The sequence below is a fragment of the Eriocheir sinensis genome, chromosome 13 (assembly GCF_024679095.1).
Source record: "Eriocheir sinensis breed Jianghai 21 chromosome 13, ASM2467909v1, whole genome shotgun sequence".
NCBI classification, from domain to species: domain Eukaryota; kingdom Metazoa; phylum Arthropoda; class Malacostraca; order Decapoda; family Varunidae; genus Eriocheir; species Eriocheir sinensis.
The window spans coordinates 13,324,681-13,350,975 of record NC_066521.1 but is presented as its reverse complement, the minus strand read 5'-3'; the positions used below and the strand labels follow the sequence as shown (position 1 = coordinate 13,350,975).

The 26,295-nt window shown below is 41.3% G+C and overlaps 1 protein-coding gene across 1 annotated transcript; it reads right to left on the bottom strand.

The window, feature by feature from the left end:
- Positions 1-2,810: 2,810 nt before the first annotated feature.
- LOC126998024 (sorting nexin-17-like) lies at positions 2,811-25,016 on the bottom strand. The gene is made up of 11 exons (XM_050859306.1): positions 24,810-25,016; positions 20,656-20,848; positions 20,216-20,397; positions 18,746-18,833; positions 18,521-18,605; positions 18,080-18,242; positions 17,712-17,836; positions 15,096-15,177; positions 14,559-14,798; positions 14,039-14,137; positions 2,811-13,916 (listed from the first exon to the last, which is right to left on the bottom strand). Exons 1-11 carry the CDS (start codon positions 24,867-24,869, stop codon positions 13,740-13,742), a joined length of 1,494 nt encoding a protein of 497 aa, XP_050715263.1. The 5' UTR covers positions 24,870-25,016; the 3' UTR covers positions 2,811-13,739.
- Positions 25,017-26,295: the final 1,279 nt, after the last annotated feature.

Sequence of the window (26,295 nt, the reverse complement as noted above, 5' to 3'; positions counted from 1 at the left end):
AAGACAAAAGAAAACACCAAAAATAGGACGAAAACAAACGGAGGGAAAACAAACATTCCACTCTCTCTCTCTCCTTCCCTAGACATTTCATAGCTTTCTTTTAGGCCTCATAAAGTGTAGAGGAATAAACAGTTAATGGAAGGCAAAACAAAAACAAAAACAGGACGAAAACAAACGCAGGAAGGAAAACAAGCCCGAAAACATCCCTTTCTCTCCTTTCCTGGACATTTGATAGCTTTCTTTTAGGCCTCATAGACTTTAGAGAAATAAATGGTGAATGGAAGACAAAACAAAACTCCCAAAATAGGACGAAAACAAACGAAGAGAAGGAAAACACACACCCAAAACATCCCTCTCTCCCTCCTTCACCAGCCATTAGATAGTTTTCTTTGGCTAATTCATATGGTTTTAGGCCTCATTCACTGTAGAGGAATAAATAACGAATAGAAGACAAAACAAAACCGAAAACAGGACGAAGACACGAAGTAAACGAAGGAAAACAAGCCCCAAAACATCCCTCTCTCTCCTTCCCTCGACATTTGATAGTTTTCTTTTAGGCCTCATTGACTGTAGAGGAATAAATAGCGAATAAAAGACAAAACCAAAGTAAAAACAGGACGGAAACAAACGAAAACACGAAGTAAACGAAGGAAAACAACCCCAAAACATCCCTCTCTCTCCTTCCCTCGACATTTGATAGTTTTCTTTTAGGCCTCATTGACTGTAGAGGAATAAATGGCGAATAGAAGACAAAACCAAACCAAAAACAGGGCGGAAACAAACGAAAACACGAAGTAAACGAAGGCAAACAACCCCAAAACATCCCTCTCTCTCCTTCCCTCGACATTTGATAGCTTTCTTTTAGGCCTCATTGACTGTAGAGGAATAAATAGCGAATAGAAGACGAAACAAAACCGAAAACGGGGCAGAAACAAACGAAGTAAACGAAGGAAAGCAAGACTCCAAAACATCCCTCTCTCCCTCCTTCCCTCGACATTTGCTTTCTTTTAGGCCTCATTGACTGTAGAGGAATAAATAGCGAATAGAAGACGAAACAAACATCCCTCTCTCCCTCCTTCCCTCGACATTTCTCTCACATACGGACACGATTTACATATTATCATCTTATTTTCTCTTACATATATGCATAATACTCACCTCAGAGCCCTGATACGCCGCCCCAGTACCACCACTCCTGCACACGTCACGACACACTATCAGAACACTCGCTGCTCTTTCTTCCCCGGCACCAGCAGCCTCACTAACCTCCTCACCGCCCTGGGACCATAACGACCCTAGATATATGCCTAGAAGATATATGATTACAACACTTACTAGCCTTAACACACTGATTTACTAGGATTAACACTGATTTTGATATATTAGAGTGTTAATACGAATAATATAGAGGTGTTTGCAGCAGCCTCGCTGACCTCCCTGGGACCATAACGACCCAAGAGAATATATGATTACAACACTTACTAGCCTTAACACACTGATTTTGATATGTTAGAGTAAATAATGCGACCCAATGCAAACAATAAAGGTGATAACACAATATATAGGCTACTGACCTCACTGACCGCCCCGAGACAATTGCGACCCTATAAGATATATAATCCAACACTTACTAGCCTTAACACAATGATTTTCCTATGTTAGAGTAAATAAGGCGACCCAATACAAACACAATATATAGGCTACCAAATTTACCATATAAGAACATAACATATGATCTCACTGACCGCCCTGGGACCTCTCAAATTAAGTGGACCTCTCAAGAAACCTCAAAAATACATACCACTCAAATACAAACCTCTCAAATTAAGTAAACCTCTCAAGATACCTCAAAAATACATACCACTCAAATATGTACCTCTCAAGATATCTCAAAAATACTTACCATCAAATATGTACCTCTCAAGATACCTCAAAAATACATACCATTCAAATGCCTCTCAAATTAAGTGGACCTCTAAAGATATTCAAATACCTCTCAAAATCTCTCTCGAGCACTGCAGGCCTCATAGAAATGGCTTTATAGTTCATAGTGTGTCGATCAGTACTGAGGGGAGAGATTAATGAAATATAGTAGTATGAAGGGAAGATCCCAGTTTTAGTAATTACCAGTCCGATGAAGGTTGTTTCCTGCTTTATTTTGATGGCTTATTGGGTTACACTTACCTGCTTAATCAGTTAAAATAAATGAATGGTTGACACCCACACCCCAAAAGCAAGCAAGCCCTTCGGTGAGGCAGTCTAGCCCCCCTCCAAGGAAGCACCGGATGACTTTACTAATACCATAAAGGGCTGCACCTACTTCATAAACACCTCATTCAAAGCCAAGTCATCCGCAGCACAAATGTTCCTTGTCCTGTCTAGAATCATTATCAACAACACGCTGGGCCTGTAATGACAATAAAGGATGTGAAGGATTTAGTTTACAACATATACAGGTTATGTACAAGTACCTATGTTGTGACCTATATGTTGTACCTATAGGCTACTGCTATTTGAAAATAAGTGTCACTATCCAACTCATCACTACCTATGTATTATTATTATCATTATTATCATCATCATTATCAATGGTGGTGTACTTGTATAGGATGCTGATCCACGTATTGTATGGATATGATCTATTTGAGAGTACTAAATTGGATGCTAGGAAATGTTTACAAAAATTAACATCGCCATCAATATAATTCAGAATTAAAACCATGAGAAACCAGAATACATCCTATAAACTGTAAGAAGTGAAAATGTGTATTTGATTGTACAAGAAAGGAAACAGTAGTAAATATGCTGGATATTGCTAGAACAAATGGGCTTTATTTCTCAACCAATAAACATGTACAGAAATCCATGGCTGGTTGTAAATTTGAGGAAAATCTTTGGGTTTGTGATTGAGCAAGACAAATCCTCAGGCAAAGACCTGGCAGTTTACACAGGCTGCAGGATTACTGTTGATCAAACCCTAAGACTCCAATGGCCAAATGAGGGATTAGTGTTGGCGCAAGGGGGTCATGGGACTGGAAATAAATCTCTCTGCTACAATAGCCACAGACAGCATACAAGCTTCCCACAGTGGCTGCTACATTTCTTATGTGTCTAGCAAGGTCAACAGCTCCCAAGCCACTACTTTCACTACATCTGTAATGCAGTGCCTCAGGCTTACAGGCAACAAGTTACTCTTCTTCGCACACCAATAATTCGCCATTAATTTTTTGAGGTGCATTCCACCCACATAACAAGTGACTGGCTGATTCATGACACTTGGAATGAAAAACCTCTATTGATAACTCTTTTTTGCCATTGATATTACTCTGAATGACTCCTTTACTGGCGAAAAAAGTTATCTTACAGAAATGCATATTGGTCTAAATGCAAAAATAGGTTCTTAGTACAAAAATATAATTTTTCATTTCATAACATTGATTGGAATTTGGTACACATTATTAATAAGAAATATATTTCCTATATATCAGCCAATGAACTATTTAGTTGAATGCAAGAATAGTTTTATCTAAAACAGGTTCAGTACATCAAAATACTTTTTAGCTGTGTAATTCAAAACATTTTACTGCAACACAGCATCAAGCACTCTCACCGCTATGCTGCCTAACCTCTGCACCACAACACTAATCACACACCTGGGCACCCCCCACCCCTGCCCCCCTGTCTTGCCATGGCCTTATGCTTGCTTCCCTTCCGTGGTGTCCCTGACAAACTGAACAAGTCTGAGAACAAGCAAGTATTCCACTGATATGTCTGCTCCCTCAGTGCAATACAGTGTCAGACGCTTGCCACACACAACTCCCCTTAAACATGAACACTATGAAGATGCAGCAAGTATAACTCAAGCTTGTCTGAAAACTTGCTGGCCTTGGTGACCAACATATTAGCAGTGATCCACCACAAGAATAATATCTCACAAATGTCTTGAGTTCCACTTTTCCATTGTTCAGTGAACAGTGGTAGATCCAGCATGTTTGTGTGTGCTTCATCTTAACTATGGTGCTAAAAATGCACTGATGTATTCTGATGATGCAATAAAACAATTTGTTTGCAATATCAAATAATTTCTTTTCAGTAAACAAGGAATGTGATACAAACTGCTCTGAGCACTTGGTACTTGGTTATGTAATTATTCAAATACATCACCAAATATCTCTATGGCATCACAGTTAAAATATTTTTTTTTACTTATTACTTGATTTCGCTATTAAATGCAGTTACAAACTGAACATACAACAAAAGGCAACATAATGACTATGATCAGATCAATAAAATGTTTACATAAAACATAAATAATAATAACCAATGCAAATAAATAATAATAACCATGCAAAAAGCTTGCCATCCCTTAGAATATACAGTTACTTAAAATGTATTCATTTAATGTTTTGGGTGAAACTATCAGCTGACATGTGAGGACTATTAGTTTGTCTTTCATTATCTTTATGATTATTAATACTGAAAAATGCCCCATCAATGTGACAAAACTATTCAATAAGATATGCATTGTGTAAGTTATTGTTTTCAGTTTATTGCAATGATCTCATGGATTTTATGAAAAAAAAACTCACAATAGCATGAAAGGTTAAGATAACTGTTTTTCATGCTTAATAACCACCTATATGATTCAGTGAGCAAAACTGGAGAAAGCTTTATAAAACCTGGGATTTCACAAGCCTGCGACAGCCCTGCATGCAACCTTCATGACACAACAACCCAAGCAATTCCCTTCCCTAACAAAGGCATACCATCATTTCATCCCTGACTAAACTATGGTAGCAGCTTGCAAAAGAATGGCACAAATTAGGAATACATTAATAACAGAAGAATAATTCACCCATTTATGAGCCCACAGGTGTTGCAGACCGTCTAGCAACACCTGGACATGCAGAAGCCCCCGCGTGCCCCTCCTGCCCTGCCCTTGGCACAGGTACACACACTCATTACCTGAATCCCATACGCTTCACACTCTATCTAGCAACTATAGAATCTTAAATATCATATCTAACTCATAGCAAACTTCATTAATTTCATTGACTATATTCCATTTGATAAAAATTAATTATGTACAAAATAAATAATGTTATACCTAAATTACTTCTCTACAGAATTACAAAATCATACATATATTCACACTTTCCATGACAAGATCCAATCTGACTAACTGTGTAAGATTTCCATGTGACTATTAAAAGAAAAATCCTTTGATGAATGTTGAATGGCCGATTATGCAAATGCTTACATACTCTGATGGCAGGTTAGCAACCTTTGTCTTTAAACACACCATTATACAACGCCTAATACGCCTGTTTCTTGTCATTACATCAGCTACCTACAACTGACTAAGCCAGGAAGCTTACTGAGTGGACAGGCTTTGCCCAACACTTGTCGCTTCCTGCACACACGACCAACGCCACGCTCACCGTCCCCTTCCTTTATTCTATCCTTGCAGTAACAATACTGTTTGAAAAGCCTATCAGGGGCATGCCTATTCAATTCAATCTAAGGTATCAACTGGTAACTGCTCTGTTACTGCCACAGGACCTCCATGGCGGGAGACTCTTCCAGCATAGTATCCATATAACTCTCTCTCTCTCCGTCTCTATCCCCCGCCATGGAGGCCCAGCAGCAGCAACGAGCTTCTCTTTGGAATAAACAACCATGACCCACTGGCCAGCACTTTTGTGTTGCATTCAGGAGAGTGACACTTTGTGATTAAAAGGCTAGTTCATTAATTGTTGTGACAATGCTTGCTTACTATTTAATATCATTTGGCAAAAGAATGCTTCCTTTGTGGCCTTGCATTCATATATTGAAAACAGCCAAGCAGGACCTAAGTTTCATTAATGCCTGATGTGTAACTTTGACAGAAGAGCGGATCCAAGCTTTTCCTGTTATTACTTCCATTATATTACTTGATGGCAACTAATAAATTGTAAGTTCAGCACCTGTTGCAATTTCTTAACATTATTACTAATGGCATGCTGATTATGAAATCCAAGCTTTTGTGCTGGTTAATGCTGGAATGCATTTAAGTCGAAAAATTAAAATAACTGCATAAATTAAAATATCACTTCTTCAACCAGCTAAAAACACATCTTCATTCATAAATTCCTGAGCTTTAGGATATATGGTGCCCCAGTACATAACTTGGTGTAATATGGTTAATACAAATCACAAATGCTACAAAGTTGCACCACAAAATCAGACACAGCAAACTATCTTGGCATAAAGCAAATTGTCACAGTGAAAAGGGTACAGATGCTTCCCTTCTGCAGACTGCTTTGCACCTCCGTCCATCACTCATAAAGATAATCACATTTAAAAATGATCTTATATCACATTAAAATGAATTTCTTAACCACATAATGATCCTAGTTACTGCAAACAAACTAATATGTACATCTTACCCAGGCAACTTTGTAAATTGATGCCTTATCAATTATTCTATCCAAATGTTTCCCTGTTTCTGGTATACCACCATTTGACCTTTACATTATCATTAAGCCAATCAAGAGGTGAAGCAAGCACCCTAACTTTTATGCTAAGTTTTGCATCACCATGAAATTCTGTCATAAACATTAGGTTCATAGTTTATCAGTCAGGGGTGTGTGTGTAATTCACCATGGCCTATGAACCTTCACACACAACACACCCCATCCCCCTTGCTCAAGGGGGAACAGTTACCACTCCTTGTCAACGGAAAAATCGCAGCCTGAGCGGGGCTCGAACCTCTGCCTGCCAGGCTGCAAAGCATGGTAGCACAGAGCTTTAACCACTAAACTATGGAGCAGTGTGTGTGTGTGTGTGTGTGTGTGTAATTCACCATGGCCTGATCACGAGTTGAACTCGCTTTTGCCAGCAGGTACCCTTCCGACACGAGCAAGTGCATGCTCATTATCGTCGATCTCTGGGTATTGCCAGGACCTCACACACCACACACCCCATCCCCCTTGCTCAAGGGGGAACAGTAACCACTCCTAGTCAACGGAAAGAATCCGGCCTGAGTGGGGCTCGAACCTCCGCCTGTTTGGCCATGAAGCCTTGCAGCGCGGCGCCCTAGTCGATTGAGCTACCGGAGTGGTAGCTCCGTGCGTGTGTGTGTTTTATGTGGTTATAAAAGACATGATAGTTAACAGAACCTCAAATGTTCCTAGATCAAATTACTGCACCAATGTGACACTTAAGAGAATAAAGATTACAAAAATTAAAACTAAACAACAAAAGCCATGTAGCCCCCTCAAGGTGACCAGAGAGCATCACTGTCACCAAGAAACTATGTAGTGTGTTCCCAGAGCTAAGTGACAGTCTTCTGAACACGAGCTGATCAATCAACTATGAAGCCACTCAGTTCCCAAAGTAAAAAAGATCAAAATACCTCTTTTCCTGCTTTATGAACTTGCATTATAAGAGAAAACTAATCAGCCATATACATAAGGTGTCTTCCCTTTGATATGTGCTATTCAAAAAACAAAATAAGATGTATGGCAGACTCGTGTCATCTGCAGAACCAAACAAAACTCCACCCTCGCCACCAACGGTTGCACATCAACAAGTAACGGCAGCATCTCAGCCTTAAATGAAACACTGAGGTGACTTCAAACTGTCCACGCTCCTTGTCTCAGCTTATCATTGGGTGAGTAGCAAGCATTCATAAATAAACTCATAACAACAATATAACAGAAGTAATTATGATCGCTCTAACCCCACAGTTGCTAAATATAATAGGATACGGTGCCTCAGAAGCACTCATCACATGTAAAAACAAAGAGTAATGGCATCAGCAGAAGTATGCAGGGGTGAAAACAAGGATAGCATGGTACATATATAAACAGCAGCAAGCCAAAGACATAACATGCAAATATATTAACTATATAACACGTAATAAAGATTAATGCAAACAACAAAAGAAGACAAGAGGATGACAGTCACACCGTATACCTATATTGCTGTGGGACACATGGTGGGTGAGTGGAGGACGCACGCACACACACACACCCGGCCAGGCCCCATCCTCTCCCAGGAAAATTGAGCACTATTGCTGTTAATATTATTGGCCATTGGAAAAATCAAGTGCACAGGTCCCCGCTGCGGTAAACAGAATGTAAGCATCAGACTGGAATAAGAATCAGAAGCTTCACGAGGTATAAAGTTCCTCCAACCGTTACCTACAGCTGGACTTTTTGCTGCACCATAAATCCCACATACAATTTTTGAGCAATCCCATTCCCATGCTAAAGTAGGTATGTATATTGTAAATCCCCATATTATCGCTTGAGATTATTACTAATCAGTGTAGACACCAAAATCTCACACTAACTTCATGCAAATTTCCTAGATACAAAAATAGGCATGTATAATAATCCGTTATACTCTATTATGTACTAGGTATATGATACATTATGACTAACAAAATAATCTAGAAGCTCCAAGAAGAGATTATAACAGCCTATCCTAATGCATGCTGAGTGCCCTCATTTACCTTTACTTCAGAGAAAATGTATGGTAGGTATGTGTACTTTGCTTTATTATGATATCAACACTTGTCTCCCATTGCCTCCACCTCAATCTACAAATCTCCCCACATGTTTGTTGTAGTATCGTTTTAGGCTCATGAGATGTCAGGGTTTTGGTATGAGCAAACAGTTACATCATGTCTGTAGAATCAAACACACGTGGCCTTACCTAGCACGACCCAACTCCTCCCATTCCACATGCTTTGGCAGCAGGGCAAATACCTTGAATGCATTCAACAACATACTCTCTCAGCACTTTGAACCATTATCTTTTGGTAGCCTGAGCTAACATCTACCTTTATAATGCAAGATAGCTTTGCTATTAATAAATTAATTACAGTGTAGCACTAAGCATCTACTAACCCTTTGCATTCTTAACATGCAGTAAATCTCATTCTCGCAGCACTTAACAATGCAATTGCATCATGCAGATTTCTCCCTTTCACTGCCCAACAATGAACTTTGCATCACTGCCTGCATTCACTCTGGGTAACACATAAATAAACTCTGGAATATATATAAAAATAGTCAAACACATAACAGGAAGCATGAAACTCATTAAGTAAACACAGAACATGCGAGTACTGGCACAGCCGCCTGCTTCACGCCAGCCATCGCATGGGAATACTTGCCGGGCCTCGCGGGATGGTAAGCAATGCAAGGACTACTGTTAGCCAGTGAAGGGAATAATGGCCTCTATATAGACATGCCTGACCACACAGATATATGGAATATGTAAATAAGTCAAGCACAGGATTAATTATATTAAAGTGATTAAAAATGTTTCTATAATGATGCAAACAATAGATATACGAATATCAATATTATTTAAGATATATTATTCTTAAAAACACATTTGTGGGATATCTTGAACAAACCACCTTGATAATAATGTAGATAATGTGGGTAGTAATATTATTAGGTTAAACAATAAGGTTCTGAACCCAGGGCATGAGACTGTTTCATCTTGTGGCACAGAAATGTACATTTAGAAGAATTACAATCACTTCTATGCCAAAAGCAGAACACAAATTCGTGGCTACAGCTGCAGGTGCTGTGAGGGCCACTGCTCTCAATGACTGGGCAAATAGATCCACCATTTCCCACAGTAAATTTGGAAAAGGGTGCATTGTTACTAGCAGGATGATGGTGAAGTGCAGTGCAAGCATGCAAGGAGGTTGTATGGTGCAACATTCAGGACACCCTCAAACACACACACACACACACACACACACATGCAAGCACACACACACACACACACACACACACACACACACACACACACACAAACATGCAAGCACACACATGAAGCAGAGACCAGCCAAAAAATAATGTCCATCTACCAACAGTGACTAACCGTGGGGAGGAAGTGAGCAGTGTGGCGTGAGGGTGATTCTTGTTGAGTTGCTGGAGGGGATGCAAGACCAAGCTTACACTGGAGGGCTACATGCTACACATCACTCACCAACACCATTCATTCTGGTCCCTAATTTTTTTGGAGTGCAATGGCAGTGCTGTGTATTGAAAGGGGGAAAGTGCAGGTGCAATTAGAGACAATAAACTATATACTCATGCATTTAAATGATTTTTCTTGTCCTTGGAATCATCTATAAAATGTCAGTTCGCTTTGACGTAAAATCAGTGTTGTTAGTAATCCTTAACTGACCATCGAGTTTGTACTTCATCAGAGACCAGCAAGTCAATCCTCACTTGCAGATGTGGTATGTATGTCTATGTCCTAGTTTAAAAACACTCCCTCTCCTTTTAAAGCCTAAAATGTGGGTCCTCCTTGCCTTTGTTCTGTTTCTTGTATCTAAAACTGAGATTTGTATAAAAACATTTTGATTCTCTCTCTCTCCCTCTCTGATAATCAGGCATATTTTCAATTTTTCTCCATAAAACATGACACAAAATAATCTCAATTTTCATTCCTCACATGACACAAAATAATCTCAATTTTCATTCCTCAAAGCTTAAGTTACTTTTAGCATATGGAAACAAAATGAGTGACCTTGGAATAGGTCTTAAGGTACTTGATTTTTCATGTCAGCAAAGACTGTATTTTGGATGTAAAATACCATGAATGCATCAGAAATGAATATGTAAAATTCAAGTACTTTCATGAAACCCATCAAACTGAGGCCGATAAAACCTTCTTCCAAGCAAGGCCAGCATAGATTGGATGCAGGCAATACACTCTGTGAGAAAGCCAGCTACAGCATAAATGACAGTGGTTCAAGACTCCTCCATCCAGTCCTACATACTACTGTGACCAGCGCAGCGTACAAACTACAGCACCATTGAAACACCTTTGTATACTCTGCATTCACTGGCTAAAGGTTGCCACCACCACTATGCCAAGAGAAGCTGAGGAATGATGAGAAGTAGTATTGCCTTTCATTGTGGCCTAATGTTACCCTGTGTTGGGCCTCCCGAGAGGCTGCGGTACATGCTTTGTGACGAGAATAGCGAGGAAAACTCTCCCGTGTATAGGACTAAGTAGCACAAACTGTGGTAATGTTACATCACTTGTTTTCCAAGAGATTATGGTAAAAATAAGTCTTTACTGTACAGAATATAGACTTCTAGGTCATGAAGAGGGAATGTTTGATGTCAACATGGGCATTCCACCTCAACTGGTATAATAGGATATTCGTCTACCAAAGCAAATCCCCGCAGTAACAGCGCTATTCCATTAAAGCATCATTAAAGTTGAAACTTTCACACAACAATACAGAGCACACATCACTGAATCTGTTTGATTTGCTTGATTTCTTTTTACTTAAATGAATATATAAAAGTCTGAGTTTCTGAACACCTGAATAAATGGCAGTAATACCCACAAGTTCCAGGAAATAAAGTAGTTTGTTGTGGCTTCCTTTAAAACCTTCACAGTAAACAACCCAATGGGTTTTACTATGTGAAAATGATCACTATTACTGAAAGCAGGATTTCTGCTTAGCTCTTCACAAATTCTGTACTGTTAAGTATTAATTCCACATCACAAGGGCTATTGGCAAGTTATGTGCTCAGAGCTCTTCTCTTCAGCTCACTTCTTGACCATCACAACAGTCATCAAAACTTCATTTCCCACACCAGCAGGGAAGCTGTATTGTTGGGTGGCAATGACTCTGCCTCCACTGTTGATGATCCTGTGGACAGCAAACCTGCATGACACAATATCTAAGGTGGCCAAGATATTCAGTAACTGGCTCCTCTATCATGCCATTGAAGATTGTTATCTGTGTTGTCCTACTTCACGAGGGTGTGAACAGACAAAGAAAGACTTAGGCAGAGGGAAGTTAAGGCTCTCACTGAACACCAATGAATGGTGGTTGTCCCGTCTTCTGACTAACAAGCAATGTTCATTACCACTGCGAATTTTTTTACCAAAAAGCAAAATCACACCACTTCATCTAATATCCATGCCTACTTTCTGCCAGGTGGACTGGGGATTTTGTTTCAAAGAAAACCAGTTCAAACTATCTTCTGGCCCAATATCTAAGACCTCTTAGTTGTGAGCTGAGCGAATAAACTACTGAATTTGCTTTGCAAATTTTGCTTTGTGTCTTAGGCCATGAAAGAGCAATGACATGGTCTAAACCAGGGCTGTTGCTAGGCATGCAGCACATGAGACTTAAGCCAGAGTTATTTTGAACCACAAGCGACGAAGGTGCAAGTTCTAGCTGGGCCTGAGAATATTCCCCCTTAGGAAAGTGATTTTCATTTAATGTTTCTGACAGCATTTCTTGACACCTGAAGGAAATTAAAACATGAAACCAAACAGTCCAAAATACTGCATGTTCATTTCTCAAAAGATTTGGGACTATAGTCCTGAACGTCTGGCCCTAACAACAGCACTGGTCTTGAGGGAGTGGCCAAGACCAACAGGCGGGGCTGAGGCTATGAAGCAGGCTATGCCAACTATTACTCAAGGCCTAGCATCCTCTACCTCAACAGCCACCACTCTCCCATCAACACTCATCCATGGACACAAAGAGTCTAAACCCCAAGAGAATGAAGCAGCTGACTGCTGTTGTTTAGCGCACTCTTGACCAGGATCTTCTTCGCTAAAGTGTTAGGCCGTTATCCTCCAGTCAATATTGCGACCTGAAAGATCACAAGCTTGTTTAGAATCCTGGCATTGCCATTGTATTCCATAGGAATAATGTCAACTATTCATGGGAGGGAAAAGCTGCAAGGTTCTAAAGATGTGCTCCCCATGACAAAAGCTCACTATCAAGTTCCTCACATCATGACATGGGCCAAGCCCCCTCACGCTCCTTGGTGATGTATGCCTAGAGGTCCTCTAAACAAAGGTTAACCACAGACTCTTCAGGTGTCTGGATCCTCAAATCATGACACTGGGCAGGAGAGCCTCAAGACACTTCACCCCTGCCCTCTGTCCTTCTTGATGGTCTACCAAACCACAGCACAGCAGAGAACTTTGCACAGTAACTTGACAAAGCAGTGCCCAGAATTTTTCTTAATCATGAATTTGCTTGAAAATCAAGTCCTGCTGCATAGCTTTTGGTCATGACCTGGACATAAACTAATCATGAGAACCAAGAATCACCACCAACCTTTGACTGAGTACTAAACCTTGGTGCGACCTTGCAGCCCACAACAAACTACGTCAGGTAAGTCGGTCTTCTCGCCAAGGTTCACAGTGTGCACAGCAATGGTTTCGTTCTGCTGCATAAAAATTTTCTTACTTTTTCAATATAATAAAATACTGAACACCCAAATTTGGGGTAGTGATAACTGTTGGAAGATAAAATGTCCCAATTACTATTTTGCTGATATGAAATGTGTCAATGTTGTAACAACTGAAAACTACCCACCCCCACATGGGATCTCCAATTAAAAAGATTTAATATAGAAGTAGTTAGAAGAAAATTGTGATATTCCTTTGAAATTAGCTGGCATGACTTCACTGAGTGTTCTATTGCTTATTCTATCTTTTTAAAACTCTGTACCTTCCATTTTAAAATCATGTCATCCTAAAAATAGTAAAATATCTCACTTGAAATTTCATGCAAATTCAGCGCACTGGTCATAAAACTTTCCTAAGCCAATTATATTAAAATGCCAGTAAGATGGTGTTTCCATAAAGAAAAGAACCTGACTATTCTCACTGTACTCTGTAATCTACTGCCTCTTATACCAAAAATACTGTCATCAACTTTTTACACAAGCACTCTATTACAAATTTTCATCACCCAGGATGTTGAAAGCATCATTCTTCACTGTGGTGGGCTCGGCCCGACCGTTGGGTCTGGCTGGTGAGGACGGACGGTTGTCTAGAGGATCGCTGAGGCGCTCACTGAGGCGCCGCAGAGATAACTCACCAATGGGGGACTGGCTGCTGCTGCTGCCATCCTGCAATAATGGTGTGTCATCAAGGGTATTTATGGCAATACTGCAAAGATATTGCCCCAATGCAAGTATTGTGACAGGACTTGCAAGCTTCCCACAGCTTTATCCCAAAATGGCCCACTCACCTGAGGCAGATTCTCCCCCGTGTGGTTGAGGGTGACGTGGGTGCTGCTTCCATCCCGCCTCACGTATGACAGGCTGCCCTTCCGCACACGCTCATTGGGCTGCAGAGGTAGGGAAGGGATAGCATCCATTTCATAGCTGCAAGCTTCCCCTCCCAAATCATGCTTACATTTTATACACATTAATCTTTCAAGATTCCTTCTCTTCCTCTATTACTGTTGGTAATTTCCCCATATTACTTAAAAAACATTATTTTCTATTCTTTTAGTTCTCTATGATGCAGTGGGGAGGATTGGTTATAGACCTAAGGGGACAGACTTTACTTGCAGAAAGGAACCCAAGGGTGCTTAAAGTTATGCTTCATCCTGTATTATTAACATTACCCAGGCATTTAAACCTAAAGCTTAATGAAACTCAAAATGTAAAATTCTATCATAGCAAATTATGAGTAAAGATGATCACGATGCTGGACTCGTGACAAAATGCATACAGCAATCAGCAGTGTTGCTGGTGGCCACTTACAGTCTTGACTCTGTGTCCACGTTTGTGAGAGAGCAGCTCGTGGACCATCCCTTGCAGGCACAGGGACATGAGCACCGCCTGGGGGCTAATCACTCGCACCCACCGCATTTCCTCACGGCTCATCAGGTACTCAAAGGACAGCTCCAAGTTGACTTGCCGAGTGCCCTCTGAACTGCTACTGCTGTCCCTGGTGGTGGTGGTACTGCTGCTGGTGTTCTCACTACCTGAGGCCTCCACAGGCTGTTGGCATCAAAGACATTAAGTGATGGCTTCAGAAAATAATAAATCAGACATGTGAGTTAGTTGCCTCACCAACCCTAATCAAACACAACTACCTAGTGAGTCTCCAGTAATTGTATATCTCTAAGGTAAATCTTTGATACACTTGATATTCCTCAGCTGTACTGACGTGGCCAAAAGGACATCAAATATTGAGATGATATGACATGGTAGTAATTTGTAAATGTATCAATAAACAGATGCTGGCTGCTGAATATCATGAATGAAGATATCAAACCCTGCCCTCCAGAGACTTACCTGCTGTACTGTGATTCTCCAGCACCTCATGCGAGTCACTTTGAAGTTACCCTCTTTCAGTGATCCATCCTCACACTCTATCCTGGATGTGGAAGCCGGACATGTTTTGAGTGTAATAACAGAAATGTAGGAATTATCCCCTCACAAAATCAGAATCACAATTAAGGTATACAGTCATCAGTTCTAAATTTTGTTTCATCACTTAAGTCCTCCACTGTGACTGGCAAACATACTTATATCAGCTTTCAGGAACCTACAGGGTTTCTGTATGCAAACTCTTGACTTAATGATGCAGTGTTAGTCCATGAGGTGAGTGACTATCAATTGCATAAGAGCAAATTTTTCTCTTTTACAAAAAATTTGGTAGATCTGAATGGTGTTCTATGTTCCAATATGTGACACATGCATAAAACAGGAGTGTGGAGTACAATAACATAATTAATGTACTTTCAGGTACAGTACCCTCTTGAGTTTCGCGCTCGCTTCGTTCCGAAGGTTTAACGCTAAACTCGAGGATCGCAAAACTCGAGGTACTGAAAACACTGAAAAAGTGCTTATCTGTTCCGTCCTGTTTTTTTATTTTTTTTATTTTTTTATTTTTTATTTTTTTACATGTGGGCTAAGGCGCCGGTAGACTATCCATCTGGGCCTGATGGTCAGCCCCGAGCCTGTCATGGCCCAGGCAACTGTTTATTGTGGCGCTATTATAATTGGCTCCCGAAGCTCACTTTTTTTCCTCCTTTACTCCCTTGTTATCTCAAAATACGTACCTTGGAAAAAGGAAGACAACAGGAAGAGAGAACAGGTCATTTTAAAGCCACAGATGAAGCCTTACAATTGGCCGAGCTCTGAAAACATATTTATGATTCGCTAGGAGTCCGATGACGTCATCGCCGGCGCTCACCCGGTCAGCGGCCTCGCTGCCTTGGGGCAATGTCACACTGGCCATTTTCTTCTAGCTGTTGTGGCTACTGGCAACTCCCGTGCGCCCATCCAGGAGCGAGTTGTCGGTTGTCCGTAACCTGCTGATGTCACACTGGGCCATTTTCTTCCCACCGCGTTGGCGGCAGCTTGGGCAACTGGCAAATCCAACTTTTCCGGGCCAAGGTCGATTGCCCATATCCACATCCACAACGTAAACAAATCACTTGCCCTGTATCGACATGGCGTTGTCAACTAAAGTAAGGGATGTCGCAGCTTGTTCTGCCATTACCCAAGTTACGGACTTGTTGCATCAGTTAAATGGCAGGAAGAAGCTGTTGTGGGTGTGGTGTGTCTGTGGCTCCTCCGTGCCAGTTTTCATTGTCACCATTGTGTGTGAGCGGCCAACCCACCCTTCTAGACTCCAACCACATAAACACGTGGATCGAGTAACAACAAAGACACACACACACCCACGCACACACCAGACTCATCATGAGCAATTGCAGATGTTTCTCACAAACAAAAATGGCGTCGCCATTTCCTAGAGTGTGTTACAACTTATTTGGTGAGTGGTTCATACAAACCAAACACACCCAATGGCAAGAAGAGAGCAGTGTTAAAGACGACCGCTCTCTTCTTGCCAAGAGCTAGGTTTGGTTCATGTGAGCGACTCACCAAATACGTTCTAACACACACAAAGAAATGGTGAAGTCGTTTCTGTTTGTCAGAAACATCTGCAATTGTTCCTAATGAGTCTGGTGTGTGTGTGTGTGTGTGTGTGTGTGTGTGTGTGTGTGTGTGTGTTTGTTTTTATTCTATCCATGTGTATGGGTGGGTTGGCCACGCACACGCAGTGGTGACAATGAGAACTGGCACGGAGGAACCACAGGCATGCCACACCCACAACTGTTTCTTCCTTCCATTTAACTGCAGCAACAAGTCCATAACTTGGGTAATGGCAGCACAAACCGTGACAGCCCTTACTTTAGCAGACGACGCCATGTTAATACAGGGCAAGTTCTTTGTTTACGTTGTGGATGTGGATACGGGCAACCGACCTTGGCCGTATGTGACACAAACCAGGAAAAGTTGGAGTTGCCGGTTGCCCTAGGTGGCGCCAACATGGCGGGAAGAAAAAAGCCCTGTGTGACACCAGCTTACGGATAACCGTGAACTCGCTCCCAGTTGGGCGCACGGGGGTTGCCCGTAGCCCCAACGGTTGGACGAAAACCGCCATTGTGACACCACCTTAAAAGGCAGTGAAGCCGCTGATAGGGTGGGCGTCGGCGATGACGTCATCGGACTCCCAGTGAATCGCAAGCGTGTTTTCAGAACTGTCAGCCAATCGTAAGGCAGCCACCTTCAACTGCGGCTTCAAAACGACCCTTTCTCTCTCTCTCTCTCTCTCTCTCTCTCTCTCTCTCTCTCTCTCTCTCTCTCTCTTGCCATAGCTACAATGTTTGGAGGAAAACGTCCAGTGTGATACTACTTTTAAAGCGTGCGTGACGCCGATGGTAAGTAGACGTAACCCGTACGTGTCAAAGCAGCACGAAACTCGGAGTGATAATGCGCGAAAGTCGGGATGGTAAGTATTTAGGACTAACCGCGAAACTCGTGGTTCGCAAAACTCGGATAGTGCGAAACTCGAATGGGTACTGTACTCATTGCTACAAGCAATAAACAGATACAAACCTGAAATTCAACTCCTTGTTTCCAGCACTGATGAGGACTGAGGTGCCAGGCTTGGGGAAGTCACAGATGCACGGCTGGAACTGAAGGTAGCCGTAGTACTTCAGCGTCCTCGCCAGCTCCAGGTACTGAAAGGAAACATCACCATCATTGATCTTTCAACATGAAGCTGCTGCAGAAAACTCCAATTATCATATACAATCTATTAAGCGTAAGGTAAAAATGTGTCTGAATGTCTAGAGTTAGGATGGCAGAAAACAATGACTGGAGTCTGCCAGAATGAAGTGAATGCAACTTAAAAAAAGACTTCCCTAGTGCAATATCAATGAAGAATTTGCAAGGGGTAGATTAGGCATTAACACAAATACTACCTCTTTCTTTGCTCCCTTTGCTTGAAGGGCTGCCAGCTGCCTCTGAATCTCATGGTTGGTGAGGACCCAGCCTCTCTCAACATCCTGCACTGTCTGCATGTACAGCAGGTTCAGTCCCACCCGGTCACTCATCACCTGCTGGTCAATACTTGGGTCCCAGTAGCTGAAAGTACAACACTACTCAGGAATGTTGCTCAGGATATCTCTGGACAACAGGGTGTAAATACTTGAAGATGTATTCATATGTACAAAAGACAGTTTATCAAGCAAGTAGATGTATAAGATTTGCACAAGAAAGTTGTTTAATCCATGTCTGTGTTTTCAGTATGCTGGAGACCTGACAAGTGTTCAAGAATGTTGGTACACTACATGTTTCTATCAACTTTAACATGAAATGAATATAATCAATACTCTCTGAAACAATTATGAAAATGTACTTACTTTTTTCTTAATACTATTCTGTGATGGCCCTTCATGTATCTCTGAGAAATGTAAGGACTCTCAAAGTCTTGCAGCCGCTTAACAACTGAAAATTAAGATTACATTAAAATGTATTTTTATCATTATCATTGCATCACAAAATTAGTAATCACCATTCTAGTGCAAGTTTTCATTACAATAGTATATTCTTTTCAGTGCTAAATATAAATCCAAAAAATACATTACCGACTAAGTCATTTCCATCCTTTTTAACGAGATACAGTGCAAAGTAGTAGACCATTTCATTTGGCAGATGTATCTGACTGCACACTTTCTGAAAATATAAATAAAAAATTAGCAAAACTCACACAAGTGGACCAAAAAGTATAAGAACTTTACCAAGAATACACAGCAAAATTCTTCTTAGTTGAACCTCTATAAGTTGGAAGTCTGCCTATGTCAGACCCTTTTTTGCTCACTGTTTCTTGAACCTAATCCTAGAATTGGGAGCACACATTTGTATGATACTTGCAAGGTCAGGTCTATGAGGTCATTTCCACTATAGGCCCTATCTATATCTCCGACACCTTGTTCCCTCACAGGAACTTCCCCCCAGGGGGTGGCCACAGCAGAAGTGTCTCCATATCTTCCCTGTTCTGCCACTCCTTCTCAGCACACTCAACCCTGCTACTTCCAGCTCTCTTAAACCAATACTCACTCACCCCATTGATCCACTTCACAGGTGGTCTTCCCCTGACACCCCTTCCCTCAAGATATCCCCTCCCTACACAATAAGAAAAAAATCATCGATTGTCCTTAGGCATTCGAGAATAGCCTTAAAAATTTCATGTCATCCATTCTTAGGTCTTAATAGTGTAGAAAATATTTTCCTTGATTTTTGAGTGGCTTTAATTAATGGATACTGCACTGCTGCCTAAATGGGTAAAGGTGAAGGAAACATAAACACATAAATGAATAATCATTTACATTTTTGTAGTGGTCACTGTTCCTTTTTGTCCTCTCCATCCAGTACTAAAATCTTGTCATAGCAAGCCTGTGGGTGGTGGCAGAGTGTGGAGGGTGAGTGTGTATATCTACCATGTTGTGATATAAAGGAAATGAGCATCAGTCAATACAGAGGGAAGGAAGGGAAATAGGACAGTGACATGTAGGCATTGTGAGGTGCACAGAGGAGCAAAGAGCTAATGGCTGTTGCTAAGTTCTATTCGAGTTCCAACAAGTGAACTTTTGTTCCACTGGAAAATTTCATCTTTATATTTTGAATTGTTCATCTCACATAATATTGAAGTGTTATATACCCCTAAAATGGTTGTGCAATGAGGGTGCACTGCATGCAGTACACAGACATCTTTTTCCTAGAGCAGTGGTTCCCAACCTTTTTTAAGGCGACCCCAATCATGCACCTCTAGGCATGACCGCAACCCCACTAGTTTAGTTGTATATGTGATATTGTAATATAATAACACCACGTTTGATATTTTAAGGTCTTGGCGACCCCAAGAAAAACGCTTGGCGACCCCAGGGTTGGGAAAAGGGGTCCTAGAGTGATGTAATGGTGCCTAGGGAGAGGCAAGGGAATCACAGCTAAGGTGGACTGGCTTCAGCACCAATTAGTACAACTTAGCAGTGTTTTACTTTATTCTCCAGTCCATTAATAAAATGATGCTTATTCAGCCTCACTGGACTCAAACCCACCTCTAGCAGGTCATCTGTCTGCAGCGTGGCTGGGATGGTGAGTGTCACCTTCTGGCCACTTGTGAGGTAAATGTCAATGGGCACCTCGTCCTGCCCGCCGCCAGCCCGCTGGGTTTCATTTTGAGCAAACACAAGGAATCCATTGAAGACATCATTATTGAGCACTCTGGGGTCCTGGCTCACTGTTCAGGGCAAAAACAATAAGACATCAGTTCTCATATTCTGAAGATGCTTTAAAATATCATTTACATCCTTTTTAAACAAAAAATCCCACAAAGATTGATAAGTTCATTTACCAAAGCAGAAAATACTGTAATTAGTTTTCAGTGAAGCTGCAACAAGCGACAACTGTAACATAATAGTATATGATTTCATTTTTATTCAACAGAATTAATGAGCAAAAAATATCACTGAGCTCATGACACTCGGCCAAGACTCACATTGAAGGATGTACTTTTCCAGTGTCGCTCGGCGCTCCTCTGTCTGTGTGGGTGACAAGGGCAGGAGCTTCTTTGGGGGAAAAGGGGGCAAGGTGGAGCCCCCTAGGTCCTTCTTGAGCTGTTCATGTAGGCTGTGGAGTTGCCTGTACCGCATCGTACAATGGAACACTCCATTGATGTGGATATTGTAGGCCTGAAGAGAGGATGGTGTAAGTGTTTCTCCTTCACCATTCACCTTCCACAATAATGCTAAGAATGTTTTCATGTGCCCCACTGTTTTTCCCCTCCTCTCTTTGAAATTTGTGCCACTTGTCTATCTATCTATCTATAAGTTACAGTTCTTTCCTTTATATTCTAAAATCTTCACATTCTCTAACAAAATGCCCAGCAGTCAGGTGGGTGTTTCCTGAGCACCTGTGACAAGTTATTAATATAGAAATTTAGAAATTAGTGCTCAGGACTGTTACTCTTCCCTCACCTCAGCCCCTCCCCCAAAATCATGTTAAGGAATTAGCAGAGAACCGAGTCACATCGTGTTTCCTGATCAGATGCCATGGGGAGGAAGTGAACAGCTGACACAAAGTCCTGATGTACTCCTCCAGGTTATCATTTATATAACCTGATCATATTGCCTCTTTATTTCTTTCCTCTAGTGTTTGTAGTTGAATTTTTCAAGTCTTTCTTCACAAGTGCAGTCTCTCAAGCTGGGCACCTCTCCTCTGGTTGCTCTTTGTACCTTTTCAATCTCATCAACATGTTTAGGTATATAGTTCCTTTATTGCTACTTCCAATCTAGGTGTATTTTCTTCCATTTGATAGATTTTTTAGTTTATTAAGAGTGTTTTGATGCCTCATTTATTGTGCAAATGAATAATAGCCATAATATGCCTAATGACGAAATGTAAAAACACAGTGGAGCCCCATTACCTAGAATGGTGACCACTCCTTTTGGATTTTAGCTGTGGTGAGCAGCAGGTTTTAACAGTAAATCTTAAGAATTACCACTCCACCTCCCCCACCACTCCAGGCCCCCCTACCCCCCAAAACAAGCCTTTGAACCTGTGGGGAACCAGGGTTTTGGGGGAGGAAGGCAAAATCACTGAAAAAGGGCTTCCAAAATTTCCATAAATAAAATCCCTAAAATAGGGAAAATTCCCAAAAACTCGAAAGTAAGGAAAGTCCCTAACGCATACTCTTGTAATCTATTCCAACATAACCTGGAAGCCGCCGCAGCCAGTCTGTTGAGTGTTGGGCGTGTCATCAGATTCCCAGCGTAGTGGGCACCGCCCATGGAGGTCGACATGAGCCCAATTAAGTGAATCCGCTGAACTGTCATTTTAAAGGCCGCAAAGTTGTGGACACCTGCCAGGTGTCAGGCATCGTCAGGTCAGGCTCCCCCTTAATGGGCTCGACCAGGCTGCTCTCACTCGTGTATCCCTCATCTTCCGGCCCTAAAAATGACAGTTTGGCGGCTTCACCTCAATGAATGGGATTAGCGGGCCGTGTCGACTCCACCAATTCTACCTCCATGGCGCCACCGCCCCACTCCACCCCGCGTTGCGTACCTGTGTAATTTTCGACAGCCCACACCGCATGTCGAATATATTGAAACTACTCCAACCGAACTTTATAAACTAACTGCTAACGGGGGGGAGGGGGTGCCCCCCTTGACTCCCCCTTGTGCTGAGGAGGGTAGCTCTATCTGTCCGTCTTATCAGTCCCACACTTAACACTCAACAGCCTAGAAAGCGTTATATTGAGAACCTGGGAGCCTATGGAGAGTCTGGGTTTTGGGTGTGAAAAGGCAAATTGACTGAAATATGGGCCTCAAAAATGTCCCTAAATTCGGGAAAAATCCCTAATCCCAAAACTTTGAGGAAAGTTTCCTAAACCTATTGTCTTTTAATCGGTTAATCTAGTTTAACAATCTTGCAGCGGCAGACGCCGCTGCATTGGGTCTGTTGAAAAGTGTTAGGCGTGTCATTAGATGCCCAGCGTAGTGGGTGCCGCCGCCCCACTCCGTCCTGCGTTGCGTACCTGCATAATTTTCGATGGCCCACACCGCATGTCAAATATATTTAAACTACTCCAACAGAACTTTATAACCTAACTGCTAACAGGGGGGCTTTGCCCCCCTTGACCCCCCCTGTTCTTAGGAGGGCATCTCTATCAACCCATCTTGTCAGTCACAGCTTGATGTGCCCACGAGGCACCAAGCATATCCCATGTGACACGCCCATGTCACTGTTCAAATATGGTGGTACTGAAGGGTCACAAGGACTTGGTTTTGGGTTATTTGGCGGCGCAATGTGGCGCGAGGTGCCTCATGGGGGATACCAATAAAAAGGCTAAATAGTCAGTTAACACTTACCGAGAGGTGAAGTAGAATGATAATTTGAGGAGACTAAAGAAGACTTGAGTGTTGATCCCATCACCGTCCATTATGACAGCCCGAGGAAGACTGAGGAAAGCTGCATACGTGTCAGCAGCACGATACACCCCCGCGTAGTAATACTTCATGAATGTATAGTCCTTTGAAATCATAAAATACAAATACTTGCACCTTTATTTGCTCTAATATAGAGAAGAAAATAACGTAGAACTCGTAGAGACCATTTTATATCCGAAATCGTAATGATCCATGTGCGTTCTGGATATTACTGTCTTTGGAACTAGTTTCTGTGGTGTAGTGCTCAGGCACAGTCTGTCTATAGAGGCCTTCATGAAACAACAACAATGGACTTCGAAAATCGAAGCCACCCAACTTTATAATTAACGAGACTTGCCCCCCTGGCCCCTCCCCAAGGTAAAACGTATGCGAAAATGCATTATAATGATACCATAATTCTTTCACATGCTAAATTACTATGAATATTGGTTTGGGGTGGTGCTCCCTAAGATTAACCCCAATTTTTACCTAACTGTCATGGACATATTATGGTTATTATTAATTTGCACAAATGAGGCCTCAAAACACTCAAATGAACTTTAAAAACATCAAATGGAAGAAAAAAATAGGAACCGGCAATAAAAAAGTATTTACCCATGCTTTTATTAAGTGTGGGTTCCATATATATATACAACAGCTGTATATTTGAGTGTTGGTCTGTGAGGAGGAGCTGATGAGGCAATAACAAGTGGGCAAGGCTGACTCATTTCCTTTGCCTCCACCTCCCCACCCTCCTTATTATAACAAATACAACCATCACCTGCAACCATCCCTGGTCCTAATACTTGTTAATAACCCTTGTTTAGTGCATCACCTGTCTCTGCTGAATCAATCTGGCCTGCCTACAAAACAATTCAACCTAATACACAAACTCGACAGCCATTATCATCTAGCACAGTGAAACAGGTGTAGCCTGCAACCCCAACACACCTGAGAATTGAAGATGAAGGGAATAATGTAGAAGATAGAGATGAAAATAAATAAGGATGAAAATATAAACAGGTATTAATTAACTTGAACCCCCCCACACACAAACACACACCTGGGACACACACACACATCTGATAAATAAGGATGAAGGGAATAAAGTGGAAGATAGGCAACGAAAATTGATATGAACGGGAATATATATAGACACAAACACACCTGAAAACACCTGAAAAACACACACCTGCAACATAAACACACCTGAAAAACACCCACACCTGAAACACACCTGAAAAACACCCACACCTGAGACACAAACACACCTGAAAAACACACACCTGCAACACAAACACACCTGAAACACACCTGAAAAACATACACCTGCAACACACACACACACACACCTGAAAAACACACACACCTGCAACACAAACACACCTGAAAACACCTGAAAAACACCTGTAACACAAACACACCTGAAAAACACACACACACACACCTGAAAAACACACACACCTGCGACACACACACCTGAAAGACACCTGAAAAACACACACACCTGAAGACACACACCTGAAAAACACACACCTGAGAGATAAGAACGTAAGGCATAAAATATCAAATAGACCATAAAATTTAACATACACGTGAATAAATACACACCTGACACACACCTGAAGCACGCACACACCTGTTAATCAACGAAAAAGATAAATAAAGGAGAAAACAAATAAAACGAATGACCAGGGGGAGGAATTCACAGGTTAATTATACTCACTACATAGGTGCTTCCGTTGTCTTCTTTGCACTCCTGGGTATCAGGTATAGAAAAGTGCATATTTGTTCTTCTCCTTGTCCCTTCGCATCTGCAATAAATGAGGAACTGAGGGAGACAGAATTAAGGGCTGAAGGACGTGGGTGAAGTGGGAGTCACAGTGGATGTATCTTTTCGGGGCTGTCTCGTTCTCGGCTCCCCTGGCTTATATTATTCCTTATTTTGTCTGTTCTGTCTCTTCTTTTTCCTTTCTCCTGCCTATTATTGCTGTTTATTCCTGTTTTCTGTCTACTTTTCAGCTCACTAGTCTTATTATTCCTTAATTCCTTATTATTCCATTTTCCCTTGTTGTTTACCTGCAACAATAAACTATCAATCAATCAATCTTATTTTGTCTCTTAATTCTGTCTATTCTATTTTCCTTTACCTGCCTATTATTGCTGTTTATTCTTGTTTTCTGTCTGTTTATCGGCTCTCCTGCCTGTTCTTCCCTATTCTGTCTATTTCTCAGCTCGTCTATCTTATTCCTTATTCTGTTTGTTGTTTCTTTTTTTTTCCATTCTCCTGCCTATTATTGCTGTTTATTCTTGTTTCCTGTCTATTTATCGGCTCTCCTGCCTTGTTGTTCTCTATTCTGTCTGTTCTGTCTCTTCTTTTTCCTTCACCTGTCTTATTATTCTTTACTTTGTCTGTTATTGTCTTAATTCCTTTTTTTTCTCCTGCCTATTATTCTTGTTGATTTTTTTCTGCTCATTCTTTCCTTTCACCTGCCTATTTTTATTTATTTTTTATTCTGTCTATTCTGCTTATTATCTTTCTTCTTCCGCTATTTTTTTGGTGTGTGTGTCTTCTTCTATTTCTTACTCCTGCTTACTTCTTTTTATCCTGCCATATTTTTCATTCATCTCTCCTGCTTATAGATATTATTTTTCATTATTAATTTCACTCCTAATCATTATTTTCTTATTATTTTTCCGTATTCTTCGCCATATCTCATGTTTATTGTTCTTTTCTTATCATTTTCATGCTTTCATTTCTTTCTGCCTCTTGCTTCCTCTTTATTCTATTCTTTTTATATACAATTCTTCATGTTTTTTCACCTTATTAAAATTTTCTCTACCTCTTTCTGTTTCGGGTTTGTCTCCATCTCGGCTTTTATGTTTGTTTATTATTCTCTTTCTCTATTATTTCCTCGTACTGTGACTTTTTATTTTCTTCACAATGGCAAAATAATACAGTTCTCTTCCTCTATATGTCATGTCTTTCTTTAATTAGTGGATGGGGGAGGTGTATCAGCTAGACTGGCCCTACACCTGTGCTGCCTACAGTACCTGACCTAGATTAAAAATATATTGCATACACCTGCCTACACCGGGCTGGCCCAGATTATATTCCGTACACTTGCATACACCTAGCTGACGTAGATTATACCATGCATACACCTGCTAGTTCGATCAGTACACCTGCATGCATACACCTGACCCTCACA